The sequence below is a fragment of the Clarias gariepinus genome, chromosome 1 (genome assembly GCF_024256425.1).
Source record: "Clarias gariepinus isolate MV-2021 ecotype Netherlands chromosome 1, CGAR_prim_01v2, whole genome shotgun sequence".
Lineage (NCBI taxonomy): Eukaryota > Metazoa > Chordata > Actinopteri > Siluriformes > Clariidae > Clarias > Clarias gariepinus.
The window spans coordinates 27,267,751-27,289,221 of NC_071100.1; the positions used below are offsets into that span (position 1 = coordinate 27,267,751).

General features: G+C 37.2%; 1 protein-coding gene across 1 annotated transcript in view; it reads right to left on the reverse strand.

Moving 5' to 3' along the window:
* Window positions 1-21,471, reverse strand: part of pcxb (pyruvate carboxylase b) — a 224,751-nt gene that overhangs the window by 37,683 nt on the left and 165,597 nt on the right. The window contains exons 11-16 of the mRNA XM_053495657.1: window positions 13,920-14,064; window positions 13,683-13,772; window positions 11,834-12,055; window positions 7,461-7,617; window positions 5,617-5,857; window positions 5,269-5,518 (exon numbers count right to left, since the gene is read on the reverse strand). Of these exons, the coding sequence (XP_053351632.1) occupies window positions 5,269-5,518; window positions 5,617-5,857; window positions 7,461-7,617; window positions 11,834-12,055; window positions 13,683-13,772; window positions 13,920-14,064 (1,105 nt within the window). The remainder of the gene's footprint in view (window positions 1-5,268; window positions 5,519-5,616; window positions 5,858-7,460; window positions 7,618-11,833; window positions 12,056-13,682; window positions 13,773-13,919; window positions 14,065-21,471) is intronic.

The window sequence follows — 21,471 nt, forward strand, 5'->3', positions numbered from 1 at the left end:
GCACACAAGAGACTTAGGAAAGTCTTGTACGTTCCCTCTCTATTGAACATCCTGACAAATATAAGTACATTTGTACTGGCAAAAAACATTGCCAGATATGACGCACTTAAGTCAAATTACAAGCACAGACATTATGAAGTGAGATAATGCAAAGTAAGATAATGTCACAGAAGTGTTTAAATTAATGAGATTTTCAAGCCAGGAGATGTGTACTGTATGTGTGACTACAATGCACAAGAAGGTCAGTATACTTTATTCTACTGAGAAAAGAACTGATAATCGGTTTTCCTTTAAACACTAACATAGAAATCTAAGCACATTTAGTGAATTATATAACAAATTACACTAATTAGGCTCTAGCTACAAAGGTCTTCGGATTAGACAGTCACAAGAGAAAGCTATTTTGCTTTTATCAGGCTGATACTGAGGGTTTACTTTAAGCTACGGATTTTTTTTCTGATGAAGTTTCCATCTTTGAAAGAATGAATTGTACAGATTGAGAAGGCTTCATTCTATGACTGCAACATTCATGACAAATTCTTGTACAAGAATACATTTTGCATAAATGTTTATTCATTGCTTTAACAACTGTTCGTCGATTTCCATACTAAGTGTGTTTTGAAACGAGGAGATTCTGCTCTTTTCTCAATACAGGAAAACACATTGAGATTTTTTTCCCTGTGGTAATTACAAAAACTGTACACAGGTTAAAAAATGCCACGAGTGTTATACAATGAACTTGAAACACGATCAATAGTTTGGATTCATTATATTGGTTGAGGTCCTCAGAGTGTGCTGTCTTTTTGTGTACTGTCGGCCAGTAGATTTATGTTGCTTTTGATAATAAAGAGGAAAACTGCCTTTTATTTCGACCTGGCATTAGTAGTCTTCTGAGAGGTTCATGCATTTCTTGAATACAGTTGCTCTTTGAAGAACCCTTATTCACTGCTAATCTGTATGACCTCCTGATATATAACAGTACAACTGACTGTACGTGAGAGTGAGAAAGGGAGAGAAATAAGCAAGCAATGTGATGTTAGTAGTGTCCGTGCTTCTCTAAGAAACACTGTAATGTGACTGTGATTAGAAAGACAGGTTAGTGGCCTCTGAGACTGAACCTGTTACAGCTTGAGATACTGGGGCTATCTCTAGAGATTTCACACAATGTTATTTGTTTCCTATCTTTTATTCATGAAAAAAACTATTGCCCTTTCCATTATTTCCAACTATTTCCATTGAAAATTTAAAGTAATCTACTTTCAATTTAAATCGTTACATGGAAAAAAAAAAGTTTCAGTTATTAGTTAAAAATTTATATACATTCTGTTTTGTCAGTAGCTGTTATTATGTTTCTTTTTAAAAACATTTCTTTTATTTCTTATTATAGTTTTTCACTGTGATATTAAATGTTAACATTTTATCCACTTTCTTCCTGTAATTGCCAGTTGCCACTTTTATCCTAATGTCCTATGACAGTGAATCCGGTGAAGAAGAATAAAAGCTTATACACATTTTTTTTCTTGACATGCATGAAGCCAAAACCATAGCATTTTTTCAAATTACCGCCCACATCGCATCATCATGTTTGGAAAAACAACAAAGCCAGCTTTATACCATGTCTTTTTTAGCATGATAATCTACTCCAGCTCAATGTTTAAAGTGTTCACAGCACAGGCTTATTAGCTCTGTGGTCGATGTTTCATGTTCTACTATAAAAATGAAAGAACTCTATAAAGCTCTATCCTCGAATGCCAAACTACTAAATTATTCTGCTCTGTTTGTGTGTTTAGTGCCTGAGAAGAACCCCTGTCCAGCTGCAAAAATGAAGATAAAATTTGTCACTGGCAGGTAGCTTAGATTGTTTTAAAAGCAAGTGGTTAATGTTCTTAAATATGTGAGTGTCTTAGAGTCATTTAGTTTACTAAATTTTTTTGACAAGTTTTATGCTGCGTCATCTCACAGACAAATTTTTTAAACTAAGATTTCTACATTTTTGATCTATGCTGATCATGTAGAAGCTTTGTTATGTCAAACATATACAGTAGTTGGTGTGAAGTGACCTGGTCAACTTATGACAGAACAGAGAGCATGCAATCATCAAAAAGTGTAAAGAGAGTAGGAGAGAATGAGTTGTACAGTAAGTGACCCTGATCACAAGCTTATGTAGGTCAAAACTGATGATGTTATAAAAAAAAAAAAATGGAAAGAATTTACTACATATTCGATTACTTAACATCTAATTTTAAAGTACTTAAAATTGTAGGAGGTACAATGCACAAGTCGTAAATTATAGGAAATTTTCACAACATATAAATAATTCAACTTTAAATACCTAATTTGTGTATCTATATTATACCAATGAAAGGTATACAGTTACAGTAAGTGTTGTAGTGTTTCAGCAAGTGAAATGCTGAACTTGAAGCCCCACTGTGCATACTGTAATAAGATTCTGAATCAAAATATCAAAATATCAAGCTCTTGGTGGATGTTACGGACCTGCCTATGTGTTCAGTGATAGAATCTGGACAAATGGATCATATTTATAAATTGGTGGGAAATTATGGTATAATAATTGTTAGGTAGCACCAATTAATGCAACAGTCACATATACAGTATAAGCTGGTAGCAATGTTATAGCCAGGCATTTATACCATAAGATGGGGATTATGCTAAATAAAATCAAGTGTACAATAAAAATACTATCTATTGTCCAAACAGTTTCAAATGTATGTAAATGTATTATAAAATACCATGAGATTTATGTTGGACTGCACACACACATTTTTTCTTCCAAATTTGGTCTCCTTTCACCTAAATTACTGCAACAGTTGCTTACTGAGGAAGGTGAAGACTTAAACATTTCTTTCGAAACATTTAACAGTAATCATAACCAACTAAGAGATGTAGATTATAAGACAATTCAAATAAAGTGCTATCTACTTATTTCTACATACACAAGCTCAAAGACTTCAAGTTGTACCCAGTGTCACCTCGACAATAAAGATCATGCCACGTCTCAACCAAACAGATACTGACTTGTGTTCTTCTAATTAGAAGGCTAAACATCTACCTGTCGTTCCAGATTTACCTTCTTTTTTTTGTCATGCAGGAGACTGCCAGTACTTCATTGGCTGTCACTTTGTGACATGCTTGTGCTCAGAGTGGAGCTAGTTGCTAAGGCACCTGGTTTTCAAATACATTATAATGATTGATTAATTAAGTTTTTCACAATGCAGCGTATCGCCTTATGAATGTTATCAAACAAACTCATTGAATGCAGTCATTTTATGTCTGGAACAAATATATGGATTTAATTGTGATTATTTTTATAATGCAGCTACTGCACTAAACAATATGATTGTACATGCATACTGTACAGTATATCAGCTATGCAAACCTTTATTTGGCAGCCAGTTTTGCTTTTGTCCTAAATCCCATCTGCCTGTCCTGTGGGAATTTCATGCATTTTATTCTCCTGAGGGAATTTTCTGCCAAAGTTGATTTGAACAGCAATCTTAGTGGAGTTTTTTCTGTGGTTTTGTTGAAATGCTGAGCCTTCGAATGCTTCCATTAACCTATACTGTGGGTTCCCTCTGAGAGCTCTTCAGTCATCTCCTGTTCGACCTCGACTATGTCTCTGCTCAAAACCTGAAACAGGCTGATTGCTTCTCCTGTCCACTCCTAACCCCATCAGCAGCTTTATAGCATAGTTGTTTACTGAAGAGGAGACATTGTTCTGGGGGATGACATGGCTTGGCTTGTGTTCTCTTAGCTCTACAGCAGCGAGACTTTTTTTTGTCACAGCTAGCTCCAGCTGTGTGAAGAGGCTCACACCCAGTGAAAAATGTATGGGTGTGTGTGTGTGTGTGGGGGGTGGTAGGGTGGTAGGGTGGTGGGGGCATTCTTCAATGCAATGACAAATGTTGCTAAGAGGACGTCCTCCTTCTACCTTTTTTTTCTTTTGCTCAAAGAACATGTCAGATTTCATTTTATCCACTTTCAGACAATATTTTATGGAATGAAGAAGCTTTTTAAAGCATTTTAAGTGCAGCTTGAACTCCTGCACAATTCTGATAAATGTTGACTATTAAAATTCCACCCAAGTCTTTGGTGCTCCTCTCAAAAATGACCGCCTGGTAACCCTCACATATCCTGTTACACAATATCATACACAGTAAAATCGGCAGTGTTAAATAAATGCCCACTGTGTTAAATTCACTCTTGCAGAGTGTATTGATCGCTGTAGTTTTTGCTTTGGAGCTGTGTCTTACAGCACCGTGCTCAGCAGAAAGAAAATGGGACTGGTGCTTTGACAATTAATCTGACTACCGATTTTTTTCTTTTTTTTTTTATATGTGTCTTTCAGATTTTATCCTTTGGAAACACTTCCTGCTGGTTTAGCAGTGAATCTCTACTGGAAAGACATCTCATAATCAGGGAGCCAATTTAGCAAGACAAGCCACCAGCTGCTTTTATAAGAAATATCACTGTTTATATTAAAATTGCATTTAAAATCACTAACATTTTTGCTTTTAATCTAATACGAGAGTAAGGAAATATCTGTTGAGATAAAAATTATGATTTCCGATAGGTTTGGATGCAGAGAATGTGTTCTTTCTGCTTTTTTATTTATTCCGAAGGGCTTAAATGCACTCACACTGTCTTCTTGTTTTGTTTTAAAATCACTATCATGTTCCCAGGACATTTTGCTGTAAGATTCCATCTTTCACATATATTCTTATATGTATCACTTTAAAGCAGTCAGTTTCAACCTTATTCCTGAAAGACCACTGTCCCACACATTTTTTGTGTTTTCCTTGCTCTACCACACCCAGGTTAATTAAGCAAAGGCTGTTAGTTAGAGGATGCATTAAATCAGGTGTGCTGGGAGCTGAGAAAGCACTAAAATCTGCAGGGCAATGGTCCTCCAGGACCGGATTTGAGAACCACTACTTAAAAGCATCTAAAATCCATACTACCTGATCCTTAGTTTTTAATTATATTTGATTTTTGTTGAATAGAATATGAACGAGGACATCTTTTTTTGAATTCTGTATTGTATACAGTCTGGGAATTGCATCATTACTGCTACAGAGGCAGGGGCAACATGATTTTTAGGAGGTAAATATACTCTAAAATATGGATAATGAAAAGTTAATGAATTGATAGAAAAAGAAATCATATTTACAGTAACAAGAACAAGAACACAAACATTCTGCCTTAAATCTGCCAAAAAAATATCTGAGCATCTTTAAGTATCGTTCTCACCAGTGTCATGTTTGGTGCCTTTGGCACAGGCCACTATAGCACCCATGCTAGGCTGAGATGTCATTCCAGCCATGGAGTCCACTGCCACATCCACGATATCAGCCCCCGCTTCAGCACATGCCAACATTGCTGCCACACCTGCACCTGCCGTGTCATGAGTGTGTACGTGGATGGGAACTTCTGGGAATCTATCTCTCAGAGCTGTGATTAGCAAATGACTCGCCTCAGGTTTTAACAAACCAGCCATGTCCTAGAGAGAGAGAGAAATTATATGTTTGCATATTACTACATTGCCTTATGTGTGTCATAAGTGTTTGTATCATGTGTATGTTTTTCACATGCCCCTACCTTTATGGCCAATATATGCGTCCCGGCCTTGACTAGCTCCTCTGCTAGCTGCAGGTAATATTCCAGTGAATATTTCTGTCTCGTGGGATCAGCAACGTCTCCTGTGTAAGAAATGGCTGCTTCCACCACCCCTCCAGCTGAACCAGCAGCCTCCATCCCCATCAGCATGTTAGGAAGGTAGTTTAGAGAGTCAAAAACACGAAAGATGTCCATACCATTCTCCTTTGCCACTTCACAAAACCTAGGAAGCAAGGGGAAGAAAAGACATGACAACGAGTTCATATTTATATTTCATATTCATATTTAGAAGCCTTAACTGAGATCTTTGATATTACCTCTAAACCAATTCCCAATAATTGTTTGGTGTAAGTACACTGAAATGAGGTGGCATCAGTGTAACAAGAGGATTTAATGTAATTACCGCAAGATATTGTTTTATTGAAATATTGTTTTCTCCTTGTATAAGTACAGTATGTGCGAAAATAACTTTAGTTAAAACTAAATAGTTTGGATGTTTACCAGTATAGATCTTAACCCGGTTTTGACTATGCACACCTTAACCGCCCCAAATAAGCTTCACTCCTTTTACATTTTATCAAGCTGCTGTGAAAAAAAGCAGTTACAGAACATCTTGTTAACTTGTTGTTGTGTTCTGCAGCAGATGTTTTATTTGTTTTTCAGCATGACAATAAATCACACTGATATTTTCTTCTCTGTTATCTTTTCCTTCATATCTGCACATCACATTTTAGCTGCAGTAATGTATCCTGTGTATTAATTTAAGTAATTTTGGTTTAAGCTGGTTTTGGAAATCAAATTGCCACAATCCCTGTTGGACCCCCTACACCTACCTTTCTGGCCTTGTTACATACTGTAGTTACAGAGTACCAAAAAAACAAACAAACAATGAAAAGCCATGCATAAGCTATACCAATCAGCTATTCATTCAAAATCCAAAGCCTTAAGCCCAGTATTGTGTGGGTTTCCCTTGTGCACCCGGGGAAGCTCTGGTCCCCACAAGACCTCTGGGGAGTGCACCTCGATTTCTGGACTGGGACGTTAGAGATGAATTCTTTGGGTGCTGTGTGTTTCAGGGGCGGGGCCTCTAAATGTATCGGATTTGTTTGACCGATGCATTCCATGGATTCTTGATTGAATTAAAATCTGGAAATTTGAAGCCTGAATTGACAAACTTGACCTGATCGATGTAAACTTGTTCTTACAAAAAAAGTAAAAAGAGGACAAAATAGACGTGTAGACCCAAACACATAATATTGTAATGTTGTAATTGATCATTTTAAAAAGAATACTGAAGATGTAGGGAAACATGGGAATAATGCTACTTCTTTAAAAGCCTATTAGAGTGCTGTACAAAACTTCAGTCTGTGGTGCATTTCCCAGCCAGTGTTTATTGTCTCATATGTTTTTGGTTTGACTTTAGCCCTGTCTGCACTCGTTGAACATTTATTCAATTATTTCTTGATTGTCTTCACCTATTCTATATTTAGGTCCTGATTGGTCTTTTTATTCCCTGCTGTGTCACTGTCTTGTTGTTAGGTCTCATCAACTTTGCAGCACATGTTACATTAATGATGAGCCTTTCCCTTTTTCTGTGTTTCTTGTTCTTTGGATTATGGATTTGCCCTTTTCATACTTCCTGCTTGTGATTTGACCTATGCTGTAGATGATGAATATGAGTATCAGATTCGCCTGAAGAAAAAAAAAAAAACTGTAAATTTATGCACTTGCACCCTGCTTCTGTATGATTCAGTACATTATACAGATGCTATTTTTGTGTGTACTTTAAGATGCAAAGTTGAATGCTTGTGTGTATATGTTTGTACTTGAATACGGCGTTGTCAGGGTAGTTGGTGTAACCCACTGCATTAGCTCCCCTCAGCAACATCTGGAAAGGCACATTGGGTATTTGTTTTCTCAGCTGCTGCAGCCTACGCCATGGACACTCTGACAGGAAGCGCAAAGCCACATCAAATGTAGCACCTACAGAGAAGCAGGGAGAGGTACAGAGACAGATGCATATGTTAAAATACTTATTTTTATTAATTTAATTGCAGGAACATTCACATACGGCAACTGTTTAGCTCTTAAGTGCTCACAAATAACATCTAAATTAGTGGGGACAGTCACTGTACACTTTATTTATTGGAACATTGCAGTTTTTATGCATATAATACAAGTGTAAAAATTATGTTGGTGTGTGAGTAAGACAAAAAATATGTTTAGTATTTTTATGAACATCAACACTTTGCCATTTAAATTTACATTAGAAAATATTTAAGAGCCTTTGATAGGATAATTATTGTAGTGATTGATATGATTCAGCTGGTATAATTTTTTTTTACGTTAACTAATGCAATGAGTAGCTCCTTATTTTTAAAAGACCATGTCAGAGGTCCGTTTTTCCATAGAGAAAAAAACTATGGAAATTGCTGAAATGGGGTTAAAATTGTCCAATCCCCTGCTTTCTAAAAAAAACAGGGCTAATCCTTATCTTTTCTTTTTAGGTTTCTCTTTTCTTTTTTTTTTTTGCCTTTTACCAGAGCAACGCTCCACGACTTGGTGCTAAATGTCTCCTAAATGTCCGCATGACTACCGCTTTGTCTTGAAGACCTATATAGACATGCGTCCAGGTGTCGTGCATTGTCATTATCATGGAAGCGTTACCTAGCGGCAGCTTGAGAGGGCGGCCGCGGGCTTGCCTGTGGAGCAATTGACCGTGGGTTTGTCTGTCGCGATACCCGCAACATCACACCGGGCAGTGTAATTGGTAATTAATAAAAGTAAACCTTTGTATCCATTTTGTTATATGTGGTTTACTTATTTGAATAGATGGAACAAAAAAAATCAAAGGCTCACCATACAGATGTATAAAGAGTCACTGCATTTGGCTTTGAAGAGGATAAAGGCTTCAGCCTCATTAAACACAGTAACTCATGATATAACCACGACAACAGGAAATCATCAGAAAGAAATGTGGAAAAGCAGTACAAACTACAAAATTGATTTCTATTTCAATTGTTTATAAATTGAGCATATAAAGGCACAGTCAAAAGCTACTGACAGAAAACAAGAGCAAATAAGAGGCAATATTACACAATCACAGCTATGTGTCCATACACAACACAACTAGGAGCATTAAACATTAAACACTATGTTTCTGGCTGCTTGAGCTTATATAAAAGCAAGTTATAGACAATAAAAGTGCCGTAATTCCCTTATAGTAAAACTATAAGGACAAAAATACCTGCAAATGAAATATAACATTTTCTATCTGCCGCACATTCATCTTTTTTTCATTAATGCAGATTTCCATGGTACACAACAAAGATACCAGTAATGGACTGCGCTGTCAGAAGTTGCTGGAAGGCACTGTATTTTAATTTTGATTTATCATGCCGCTGTGAGATATAGCAGTTACGCCTTGTTAACTCGTTGCTTTGTTCTGTATCAGATGACACACTGAGGCTTTTTTTTAACTGAGATAACGCTGCTGTTCTCTTATCTTCTCGCAGCTCCTCTCATATCTGTACATGTCATACATGTGCCGTAGCCACAGTCCATGATTAAATGACATTCTCTTATTTGATGTTGTCATTAACAATTATGTTTTCATGCCTCACTAAACATTAGAATTCAGAAATGTTTGTGGCCAAAGCTGGCTGTAATAAAACAGTAATTATACACTGGAGTTGGGGAGAGATCTATTTACACAAATAGAAGAAAATATTTCACAAGGAAAGCGAAGTGTGCTGGATGGCCTAATGATAAGTTTCACTGCATCACCTTCACTTAAGAATTTATAAAAAACAGGGCGCCAATGACATTTCATCGTGTTCTCATCGCATCGGTTAACTTGTGAAATATTTTGTTCCAGTGGAGCCCACAGCTTTTAAGGATAAATAAATGCCTTTGCTCTACAGCAACTCGACAAAACTAAGGCAAAAACATGTTAGAGTAGTGCTCCATAAGAAGGAGCTCTGTTGTACTGAATAACCGCACGGCTGTGATTAGGTTGCAAGGTTGCATGCTGATGTTCAGTACAACAGCAGGAACAGTTTCGCAAACACTGTTTATTATCAACAGATTATGATTTGTTTATGTATTTAATCAGCTATTTTATATTAAAAGATAGTATTTATTTATACAATTCTTTTTGTCCACCCAAACATATCCTTCAGCACCTGGTAGATTTAGCATTGCGCTAGTGACAACAGTTTGTAACTGAGTGAAATTAGTTTAAAACTCCTACCTGTACTATGTAACCAAAGGGCAAAGAGAATAAACCATGGAGGTGTCGGACAGTCCTGAAAAATCTTCTCAGGTTCTCTTTATGTCTTTACTTATTCCCTTAAGAATAGTTTCAGCTAACTAACTGTTTAAGTGTTGAATCCCGCAGATGGAAATATAGTGTGCTATGTATATATAATGCAACAAATAATGCGCTTGTTCAGGGTTCAATGATAATTAGAGTGATTATTTTATTATATTCTTAAATGTCCTGGTCAGATCCAACAGTTGTAGAAAAGAAATTAATTAGTAACCAGGAAGTGTGTGGTGTTTTGTCCTTCTTACACTACAGTTTTTTTTTTTTTTTTTTACCAGCAGTGATTTCTTATTTATGCATCTTCTTTTTTTATTCATTTGTAGTACTGTTTGTGGACCATCTGTGAAATCTCATCTCTTCTCTCTGTCTTTTTAAAATAAATAAGATAAAGAATGTCACACAGCTCATCCCACTCCTTAGGACTGAAGAATTCTGACCAAAGAGCAAAGAGAACGGTTATAATACACTGATAATAGAGATTGCATCAAAAATTGCAACATAAATGCCAAAATCCTGAAAATGCAAAAATGCATATGCATTATTCATCTTACAGCTGTTGCTATAGAAACAATGCAATAAAATTAGCTGATTAATATAAACCCTGAGGCTGTGTTATAGAAAATGAACCAATATCTTCTGATCAAGCTTCAGCTAGTCCAGAATGCAGCAGCGAGAGTCCTCACTAGAACCAGAAGATACGAGCACATCACCCCTATCTTATCTTCAAATCTGGCTCCCTGTGAAATTTCGAATTGATTTTAAAATACTACTCAGGCACAGTCTCAGTGTTTAAATAAATAGGTTTTTAGCCTAGACTTAATCAAGCATTTTTATTAATAGATTAGCCTTAGGTAAAGGAGCAGATCTGGGGGACTCATGGACGTAGAGTATTATGGTGAACTGGTATGTTTAGATGCTGTCTTCCCCACTCTCATTGATCACTCAGGTTTGTTGACGGTGAGGTGATTGTTTGCTTTAATCTCAGGAAGCCCTCATGTCTGTGTTTCCTTCTGGCTCTCCCTTTTAGTTATGCTGTTATAGTTAGTCCTGCCTGAGTCTCTGCTTGCACTCTACACTAAATATACATTCACATTATGTGACTGCGATCATACCTAACTGTTCTCTCTCCCCCTCTCTCTCTTTCCCTCTCTCTGTCGAGTTACACATGTCGTTTCTAAGCTACCAGTGATCCAGACTCCCTCTGCCATCCGGACCTGTCCGTGTGTCGCTTCGGGATGCGTCTGGTATCTGGGGACGGTTTCACTCTACCATGAAGACGGTGCTGGCCTCGACTAGTGTTGACAGCTGTTTCTCTGAGGACTTGACTTGGCTGTAGTTTCTCTATAGTTCAGGACTGGAATTTCCTACATGTCTACCTGAGCCTCCAATAACTACCTGGACTCCATATTAACATCAATTAACATCAACTGTTATAGCTGAACTGACTGCCACCTAACACACAGTATGAATGCAGATCAATTCCTGCTTTCTGTTTCACCCAGATGAGGATGGGTTCCCTGTTGAGTCTGGTTCCTCTCAAGGTTTCTTCCTATTACCATCTCGGGAAGTTTTTTCTTGCCACTGTCGCCCTCGGCTTGCTCACCAGGGACAAACTGACCATAAAATTGAATCACTTGGCCCTCAACTACACCGTAGGACTGGATATACGTAAATAAGACATACGTGACAGGTTGCTAATTATGTGAGATGTGTATAGAGGGTTGGTTTAAAGTACAATAAATTACTAGGTTAAAAAGTTAATAGATAAATGCTCAGAAGCCTAGTAATAAAGAAATATGATAATTTCATGTATGTAATCAAACACAGGTCAGTAGATTTTATTACAGTTCATAAAAAAGGCATGGTTCTTACCTCCCCAGTTCTCCATACTGAAGAGATTATTGAAGTTGTGTGCGACGTACGGGGCAATCTTTTTCAAGTCATGTGTCCTGACACGAGTGGCTAGGAGAGACTGATGGGCGTCTCGGAAAGTGGTGTCCATCAGGAGCAAACCCTTATGTTGTCTCACTGCACGGGCAAAACCCTCAGGACCTTCTTTCAACAGAACATCACGGAAGCCTGCAGGAGGCTCTCCTACACAAACACACACACACACACACACACACACACACACACACACACACACACACACACACACACACACATTGTTGATACAGTTAATATCATTCAGTTAATATTCATCCATAATTTATATAGGATTCTATTACATGATTCATTTCTCGAAGGTACTGATACACACACATGTATATAGTACATAGACTCAATTTAGAAAATATTGGGTTTTATTGAAGAATAAGTAACACTGATGGGATTTTCAGTTTTGCATAGGTTGCACAGAAGCAAGCATGCTTTAATAAAGCAAATTAAGCACTCAAACTATTTTTTAACATGACATCTCTCTATGTCTCTTACTCTCTCATACACACACACACACACACACACACACACCAGAAGCATTGGGTGATTCCTAATACAGATGTGACCCACTTAAACACTCTTTCTTTCTCTCTCTCTGTCTCACACACACACACACACACACGCACACGCACACGCACGCACGCACGCACGCACACGCACACACGCACACACGCACGCACACACAAATGTCTTACACAAATGTTATTATTAAACTCTACTTTCCTGTTTAATTTCAAATTAATCCATCTTGAAAGTGTAAAAGAGTTTTTGTGTCTTTGTGATTTTTGTTTACTTGGTGTGAGTAACATCTTTTGCACCAGTTTTAAGTCCAGTTTAAAACTATGAAACTACAAGACTATGTAATAACACATACAGTATGGCATAAGGTAACAGCAACAGCAGTCAGTTGGTATTTTAAGACACAAAGGTCAACCGTTCTGGAATATTTCTTTTAAAAACAGTATTGTCAAATGCATTTGCAAAGCCAATCAAGCACCGTGATGAAACTGGACCGTATGTAGACCATCACAGGAAGGCACAAACCAATATTTACCTTTGCTGCAGAGGAGAAGCTCATTTAGAGTTACCAGCCTTAGAAATCACCGATTAACATCAGCTTAGATTAGAGCCGTTATGAAGGTTTTACAGATCATGAGGAGCAAATACATTACATCTCAATATCAACTGTTCAAAGGAGATAATTGCATATTTTGGATGCCTTCAGCTTTGAAATGAAATAGAGCCCAAGGCCACCAAACACCCCAGAACCTAGACAATATTGGGCAGAATATTTTCTATTTTGTGTAATATTGCATTTGTAAGAGTTATTACTATCAGCCTTGATGAATGGGAATAGGTGGTGCATTGCATTAACGTCCGCCCAGTAAATTTAGATTTGAGTGGGAAACTCCCCTTTAATACTTATATACATACACAATGGGGCAACAGCACTGATAAGTCCTTACAAAATATCCTAGTCAGGACAAAGCATTTACAGTCTTGCATCTGAGCCTGTTTTAGTACAAGAAGTAGGTTTGAAATATAAAAAGACAATTTTTGGAACAACCTTACTTGGTGGCTTATTCAATAAACATACTGAAGAAAGACAAATGCATGTGAGAAGACTACAACATCATAAAGAAACCAAAATCAGTCAGAAGTTGTGATGTAAATATATCAATATGAATATATATATATATATATATATATATATTTATTTTTTTATTTTATTTTTGTTTTGTTTTGTTTTTGTTTTTCGTGTGTGTGTGTGGTTGTGGTATACCTAGAGGGACAGGGGGAATGACCGGGTCTACAGTAGAAGGCTTGGCTTTGACCGGGATCGGCGTCGTTGGCCCATTTACCATCACATGTCCTGCAGGAAACACAAATCTGTTTAAGGACCTTTTTCCACATTCACACAGAAAAATTCTGCACAATAATTTAGTGACAATAGAGAATAATTATTCTCTATTTTAGAGAATAATGTGATGGTGATAAACTCATATGTATACACACTAACCCAGATAATGCAGTAGTTTCTGTGCACGGTTCTGCACGGGTTTGAGGTTGAACAGATCCTGATTCTCATCGATAAACTGCGTGTCCACAGTGCTGTACACAAACTGGTTATTGCTCAAAACGTTCTGCAGGAAGGGGATGTTGGTCTGAATGGAGCAGAGAGAGAGAGAGAGAAAGAGAGAGAGAGAGAGAGAGAGAGAGAGAGAGAAAGAAAGACTGTTTATACCTGGAAACTCTGAAACACAATATTCAATATTCATATCATATTTGCATAACAGGGCTGTGCACTTGGCCCCAAGAGGCTGATTCTCTGAAGAAATGCCACATGTTTTACTAAGACTCCCTAAGAAATTGTGTAAATACCCAATCCAGCACACCCACACACGCATGCAGAGATTATGCATGTTAATGTGCAAAATCACTAAATCACAGGTATAATGCAACTTAAATAAAAGAAGTAAATAAATCAAGTAAACATTAAGAAATGCATAAGCACATTTTTAAAATTTATTTACTGCATCCTCTAGAGTGATGAATATTCAAGAGACTCATTTCCTGCCTTTAGAATAAAACTTACCTTTTTGCACACAGACATGCAAGATTAGACAACCATAGATTATATAAACATAAATGCAACAAAAACCTGTTATGTTTAGGTTATTAATGCATTATTAATACTATGTTGACAATCTTTTAGCATCATTAAGAGTTACAATTCATCTAGGCCTATAGAATGAAGCTTGTTCTCAACAGATCTTTGCACCAGAAGGCCAACCAAATCCTAACTATGTTTTCCCTTGAAAACCTGAACATATAGTATAGTATAGTATAGTATAGTATAGTATAGTATAGTATAGTATAGTAATAATTATATAAGTAATTTTATACATAATTATATAATTATAAGTTATAATTTTGTTAATGGTAGAAAACAGTCTCTCAGGATTTCTATCTATTTGTCTCTGGCACAGTTCATCCTCAGATTGGCCGACAGTTTGGCCTCCTCAAAAGTTTCTGCAGAATTTTTATTTCTAGTGGCAACATACATTTTTCCGTAAAGCTATGTGTCAATTTACAAACAGCGTTAAAGTCAAACTGAGACAGTGAACAGAAGAAGAGATTCGAGAGCATCCAGTTAGTCTTGCTGGTGTGTGACCCGTGTCTCCTACTGTATTACCGCATGGTGGCGCTAATGTGTCTGGCCATGTGAATCATGTGTTAAGCAAAAAATGCCATGCAACCATGTTAGTGCAAGCATAAAAGAGCATGTTGTGATGAAATTTCTCATGGACGAAGGCATAAAACCAATTGACATTTAGAGAAGTGATGAGGTTCATAGCTGCAGTAAAATATTTCAATGGTGCAAACATTTTAAAGAAGGCCGTATTTATATAAATGACAATGCTGCCCGAGGTGGCTTGGAGCCCACTGCAGTTGTTCCCCTGAGCATTCAGTAAATGGAACACCTGATCCTTGAAATTGACAGATAACTTGTAACCAAATTGTGGAAGAGACTGATCTGTCTGTGGGAACTGTACACAAAATCATTTATGAACCCCACTTGCACATTAAATTAACCAGGACTGGGAGTTATTGCCACATCTCCCATACATCCCTGACCTTGCTCTCCAAGTCATTTCCACATGTTTGAGCCATTAAGAGAGTTCCTGGGAGGCCAGCATTTCAGACATATAACAGGTAGTCTAATCATGGCTCCAGCATACTAAAAAAGTCTTCTACCTTGATGGTATCCAAGCGCTAGTGAAATGATAAGTGCATTAGTGTAGCAAGGAATTATACAGAGAAATGAAGGTAGCATTTACTCTCGTAACTGTATTCTAATATTCTGCACAATCAAACGTCCTGGTTTGACTTGAACGCTCCCATACCTTTTGCATGTGTGTGTAAAAAAAACACCATGTCAACATACACTGTACAGCATACAGTATGTTACTGTAAAAAGATTTAATAAATGAAAAGATTAGGGTTAATCAGGTCCCTCAGGTCTATAATCACAAGTCTCCAAATATTTACCCATTCACAGTTCACCAAGTACAGCAAATTAAATATTACCCCGCTAGAGCACCCTCCTCTGCACTTCCCCTGAACTGTTCAACAAAAAATCATGAATAATTGACATTACATTAAAAACTCTCAACTCCAGATTGAGGTTTAGCACACCATTCCTTCTTTTAAGTACTATGTATCATAGAGACTTGAGACTTCTACATGTTTTAACTCTACATTCCTGCAGTACAGCATCGCTCACTTTGCTCTCACCATTATACAGTACTAACTCTAAAGAATGTGTCATGTGGATGACTGATCAATAACATATAGTGTTTAGCTTTGGGAAAAACATAGATCTAGAGAGAGACGTTTTCCCCACTACTACAGTATCTGTGACTAAAATATGATGCAGGCGATTTGCACTTGGATTATATATAGCTGTTTATATCTAAATTCCTTCAAATGTGCTCAGGGTAAAGGAGAACATACACTATTAATTCTGCAGTAAAGCTTAAAAATCTTAACAACCTCCTAAAACACCTTTTTTTCCTCACCGAAGCTTCTATCCATCCATCTACAGTAGGATTCTCATTAGTCCAACTAGAGACCGTGGAGGACAATGGTGACCATTGTATCTATTCTCATGTGTATGACTGTAGTAGGGCTTCCGGTCAACATTCACACATTACGTCTGCATGTCTTTGGACAGGAGGAAAACTAAAGAACACCAAGCAAAGGGCCAACCTGGAGGTGCAAGGTGACAGTGCTAACCACTAAGCCACCGTGCTGCCTTTTTCCAAAGCTTATGTGTTGTTGTATAGTAAATCAATAGTAAACCTACAGTATGTAGAACAGATTTGCACTGCTACAGTATAAAGTGTTTAATAGATTAATATTAAAATAAAGAAAACCAATAGATTAATATTCAAATAAAATCCAAATTAAAATTCTTTTGATGTACTGTCCTGAAAATTTGTTTATTTACATAGTGATCCAAAAGTTTCAATACTCTGAAAAATTCACACTTTTTTCAAAAAAGTTTTCCGATAATTTTCATACCTCCAACTAGCCTTTAGGAGTGCTTTTGATAAATAAATAAATACATAAATAAATAAGAGATTGAATCAACAAATTGTGGCACTTCCAACCCATTCGAAATCCAATTACGTGAGCAACACCAGAAGTGTTACCACAAGTTCATCATAATTGGGAGAAACAACTGCAATGCAGGTTTACAAAGAAATTGCAGTTATGTAAATGTTTTGTAAATGAAGTTAACTGTTTTTTTTAAATGTGTTAACTTTTTCTATGTACGGTTAATTTTTCAGAATGCTGTAAATAAAGTCATCTCTAGTACATCCTGCTCCAGCATCTTTGGTTCTATCCTGAGCTCAGGTTCTTACATATTATAAGGTTTCACATGGTGGGAGTTTCACGTTGTCCCAGTGTCTGTGTAAGTCATATTTTAAGTAAACATGCCAGTAAATGTAAATGAGTGTGTGAACATGTGTGTTCATAGTATCCTTTATCCCCCTCGGTCCTGTCCATGGTTAGTGGTTAAGACATTGGACTACTGATAGACTACAGAAGGTCACAGCTGCCACTGTTGAGCCCTACAGCAAGACACTCAACCCTAAACTGCTCATGTATATAATGAGATAAATCTAAGTCTCTCTGAGTAAGAGCATCTGCCAAGTGCCATAAAAGTAAAGTGTAATGTAAATACCCAGCGCTCCTGGGAGAGCCTTTGGATTCAGTGCAACCCTTACCACGATGAAGCCGTTACTAAAGATAAACTAATAAATGAACATTTATTGGCTTAAATATACAAATTGAATGATGACTAAAAATAAAACAAACTTGAATAGTATTAAAAATGCACTACAGTACATGCCTTGGCAACATGCAAATGCAGAAGGTGAAACAATAGCGAAATCAAATAACTTGATAAAGAAAAGCTTGATTTGTGTCAGTGAAGCCTGAAGTGAGTCTGTTGACTGGAGTCTTGTGTTTGAATACACCTTTTACAAATTAGAGGCCATGCTGCCTTTCCTTCTGTCTACTATTTGCTCTGACACATGATTCTGATGTGATTTACATCTAACTACCAAGCGATACATATTCCCTTATAATATTTACCTTTAACAATTTGAACTCAATATTAGTAGATTATAGGATACACCAGATATGTCTGGATATTGGATCCCTGCAAGTGCACTAAGGCTGTTCTAAATGATATTTTATGTAACTGTATGACAGTGGGGCATGCATGATCAAAGACACCAGTTTATTGGTTGATCTGTCTTGGAGTTGATAAACTTGCATCTTAGTGTGTTTAAATCAAATTCCAACATCTAAATGAAATGTATTAGAAAATTTAACCTCTTAAAAATATGTCTTAATCTTCTACAATGTTAGATACATCTGGCAAACTTTGTAATATTGTATATTAACACACTAAGATGTATCTGAAAATATAAAAGATTAACATCCTAAAAAAAAGGTTCTAAGAAAACACAAGGAAGAGTTTTTATGTTTATTGTGCTGTGGTTTGAACCATGTGAAATTAGAATCGTTGTGTTAAATGCATTTCTGAACAGCAATTTTGCAATTACCTTCCCGACCCATAAAGTTGAAATGAAAGGTTTTCGAGATGTATAATATTCAAAAAACAGCAGGTGTTCATTTCAGCCAAAAGATTAGGCATGGTGTGTGAACAAAGGTGATAAATGTGTTTGTGAAATAAATATGTGTAAAAGTGCAAAAAAGACTGCAGGAAGACCGGAAGCTTAGGGAATAATGGTTTGTGTTAAAGGATTGATCTTTTTAAAAAGGAAGAAACCTATTGTTATATTTGGTTTCCCATTATGGACAAATATGTAAATATTGAATCAAAAACCAGAAGGCATCTGATCAAGGTCACAGAATAATCCCTAGATGAGCTCCTGCTTGGGCATTAAACAGAAAATACAAATCAATACCATCATTATCTACAAGTTCAATAGTGTGCACCTACCCATAGGCTGTACCACCCCACTGCACACACACACACACACACGCACGCACACACACACACACACACGCACGCACACACACACACACACACGCACGCACGCAAACACGCACACACACACACGCACACACGCACACACGCACACACGCACACACACACAAGGTCAGAAGTTGATAGTGTAACTGTTGAGCCAAACTAGAGCAAAAGCTTAAATGGAATAATAACTAAAAAATTACACTTAAAAGTGAGTGTCGAGGCGTTCTCAAGCTTCACATGTGAGTTCAAGAGCAGCTTATAACTATGGATTTGATAAGGAAGATGTTTTGAGGGGGCAGCAAATATGTAAACAATAACACAGCGACATGGAACATGGTTAATAGTATGTGAGCCAACTCAGTATTTAGAGGAGGGCATTGGGCCAGGGAGTGATTGTGGGATTCATCGTTTTAAGGGAGCACAACCCAGCACTAAGGTAAGGGCACATCAACCCCAATTCTGTTTATTCTCTAAACACTACAGCCTGGATGCGTGTTTATACCAACACATTTAGTCTTGCTTATATTTTCCCCCAACTAAAAGTCATCTGTTAATTAATGCTCTTTTACTCTCTCTCTTTTTTTGCATGATCTGTGCTTAGCGTGAGTGTTTGTGCAAACCACCACCTCGTTCTTTGTCTCTGCCCCCCTATGGCTTTTACAAGTTTTATTTTTTACTCTGTCTCTCGGAGAGGCTAAGTCTTGGCTTTCACACTGTCGGAGCAGCAACTTTGTCTTTGTCTTGGGTCTTGACTAGTGTGGACGCGACTTTGACTTTGTCTTTGACCCTACAACTATACCGGGTGCTACCTAATGTTTGCACATTGCACGCAGATTTCTGGGCATTAGGTGGCCGAATTATGTAGGTTTAGTGCATTCGACCTGGTTGCTAACATGACAGGGTTGCCTAGCAATCATGCCGTCTGATTTCTATAAATCCACAGAGCAGTTGTCCATGGATTTACCATCACGCAGGTGGCCATGTGACCAACATTTATAATGCGGACAGGTCAGACTAAATTACAGGTTAACATGCTTGACTTATGATATAGGTTGCTATCTTGCAAATATTTTATGTAACTCCTAAACATACAGTTGAGAGTCATCAACATTTAAGTCATCCATTTTGCATTAAAATTCACTAAATTGTGTTTAAGGTAACATTAATGACCAGGATATACACGTTTTGGCAACACTTTTATTTAAATTAAATCTGAAAAACAAAAAAACAAAACAAAACATGAAGCTAGCTAAAGAAACATTCTTGTGTAGACAGACACACAAAGAAAGTTTAGCTTTTGTTTGCGAATGAATTAGACCATGAAAAACAGCCTGTCAACTAATGTGTCTTCCACTCATTGTGTCTCACTGCCTGAATTGCAGAGACATGTCAACAAACACTATGACTAGAAAACGGTATTAGCATAGCCGCTAACAATTTATTCGATTATCCATATACCATGTCTTTCTTGATTTATTTAAAGTCTTAAGTGTTTGAGAGTTTTGCTGTATATTTCTTTAGGTTATTTATTCAGGACTCAGTCAGTCATAATAATACATTTACATGCCTAATAATGTGTGATACACAAGTGTCACCAAAACAACCATGGACCACAGAGGCATGATACAACAAGAAAGCATTAATCCTTTAAGTATTTCAAATTTTAAGGCATCAGACTTTTTAGTCCCGCATAACCAACAGCCACTTTATCAGATTGTAAGCCTGAAAATTTGGAGGCCTAGTCAACACCTTGAACTCTATGTCATGTTGCTCAAGCAGTCCCTAAATGATTTTGCAGTGCAGCAGGGTACATTATTATGCTAAAAGATACCTATGTCATCAGGATATACTTGTCTGCAGCAATTTTTGGTCGGTGCTACATGTCAAATTAACATTCACATTAATGCCAGGACACAGACCTTTTCAGCAAAACATTGCCCAGAGCTCCACACTATATTTTTCAGTGTGCTTTCTTCCCATAATGTATCGTGGAGTCATCTATTACCCAGGTAAGTATAGCACAGACACACACAGCCATCCACATGAAAAAGAAAATGTGATCGATTAAAACCAGCCCACCTCCTTCTATTGCTTGATCATCCGGTTCTGGTGTTCATATGCTCATTGTAGAAGCTTTCAGCAGTGGACAGCGGACAGTGGTCAGTATGGGCACTCTGACCAGTCTGTGTCTATGTAGCCCCATACACAGCAAGCTGTGATGCTCTGTGGGTTCTGACACCCCCATATCAAAGCCAGAAATAACTTTTTATGCAAATTGTGCCACAGTAGCTCATCTGTGGGATCAGAGGTAGCTCAGTGGTTAAGGCGCTGGACTTGATCGGAAAATCCCAGTTTCAAACTCCAGCACCACAAAGTTGCCACTGTTGGGCCCTTAAGTAAAGTTTTAATCCTCAACTGCTCGGATGTGTAATGAAATAAAAACTTAGTTCTTTTGGATAAGGGCATCTGGATAAGGGCATCTGATTTAAAAAGA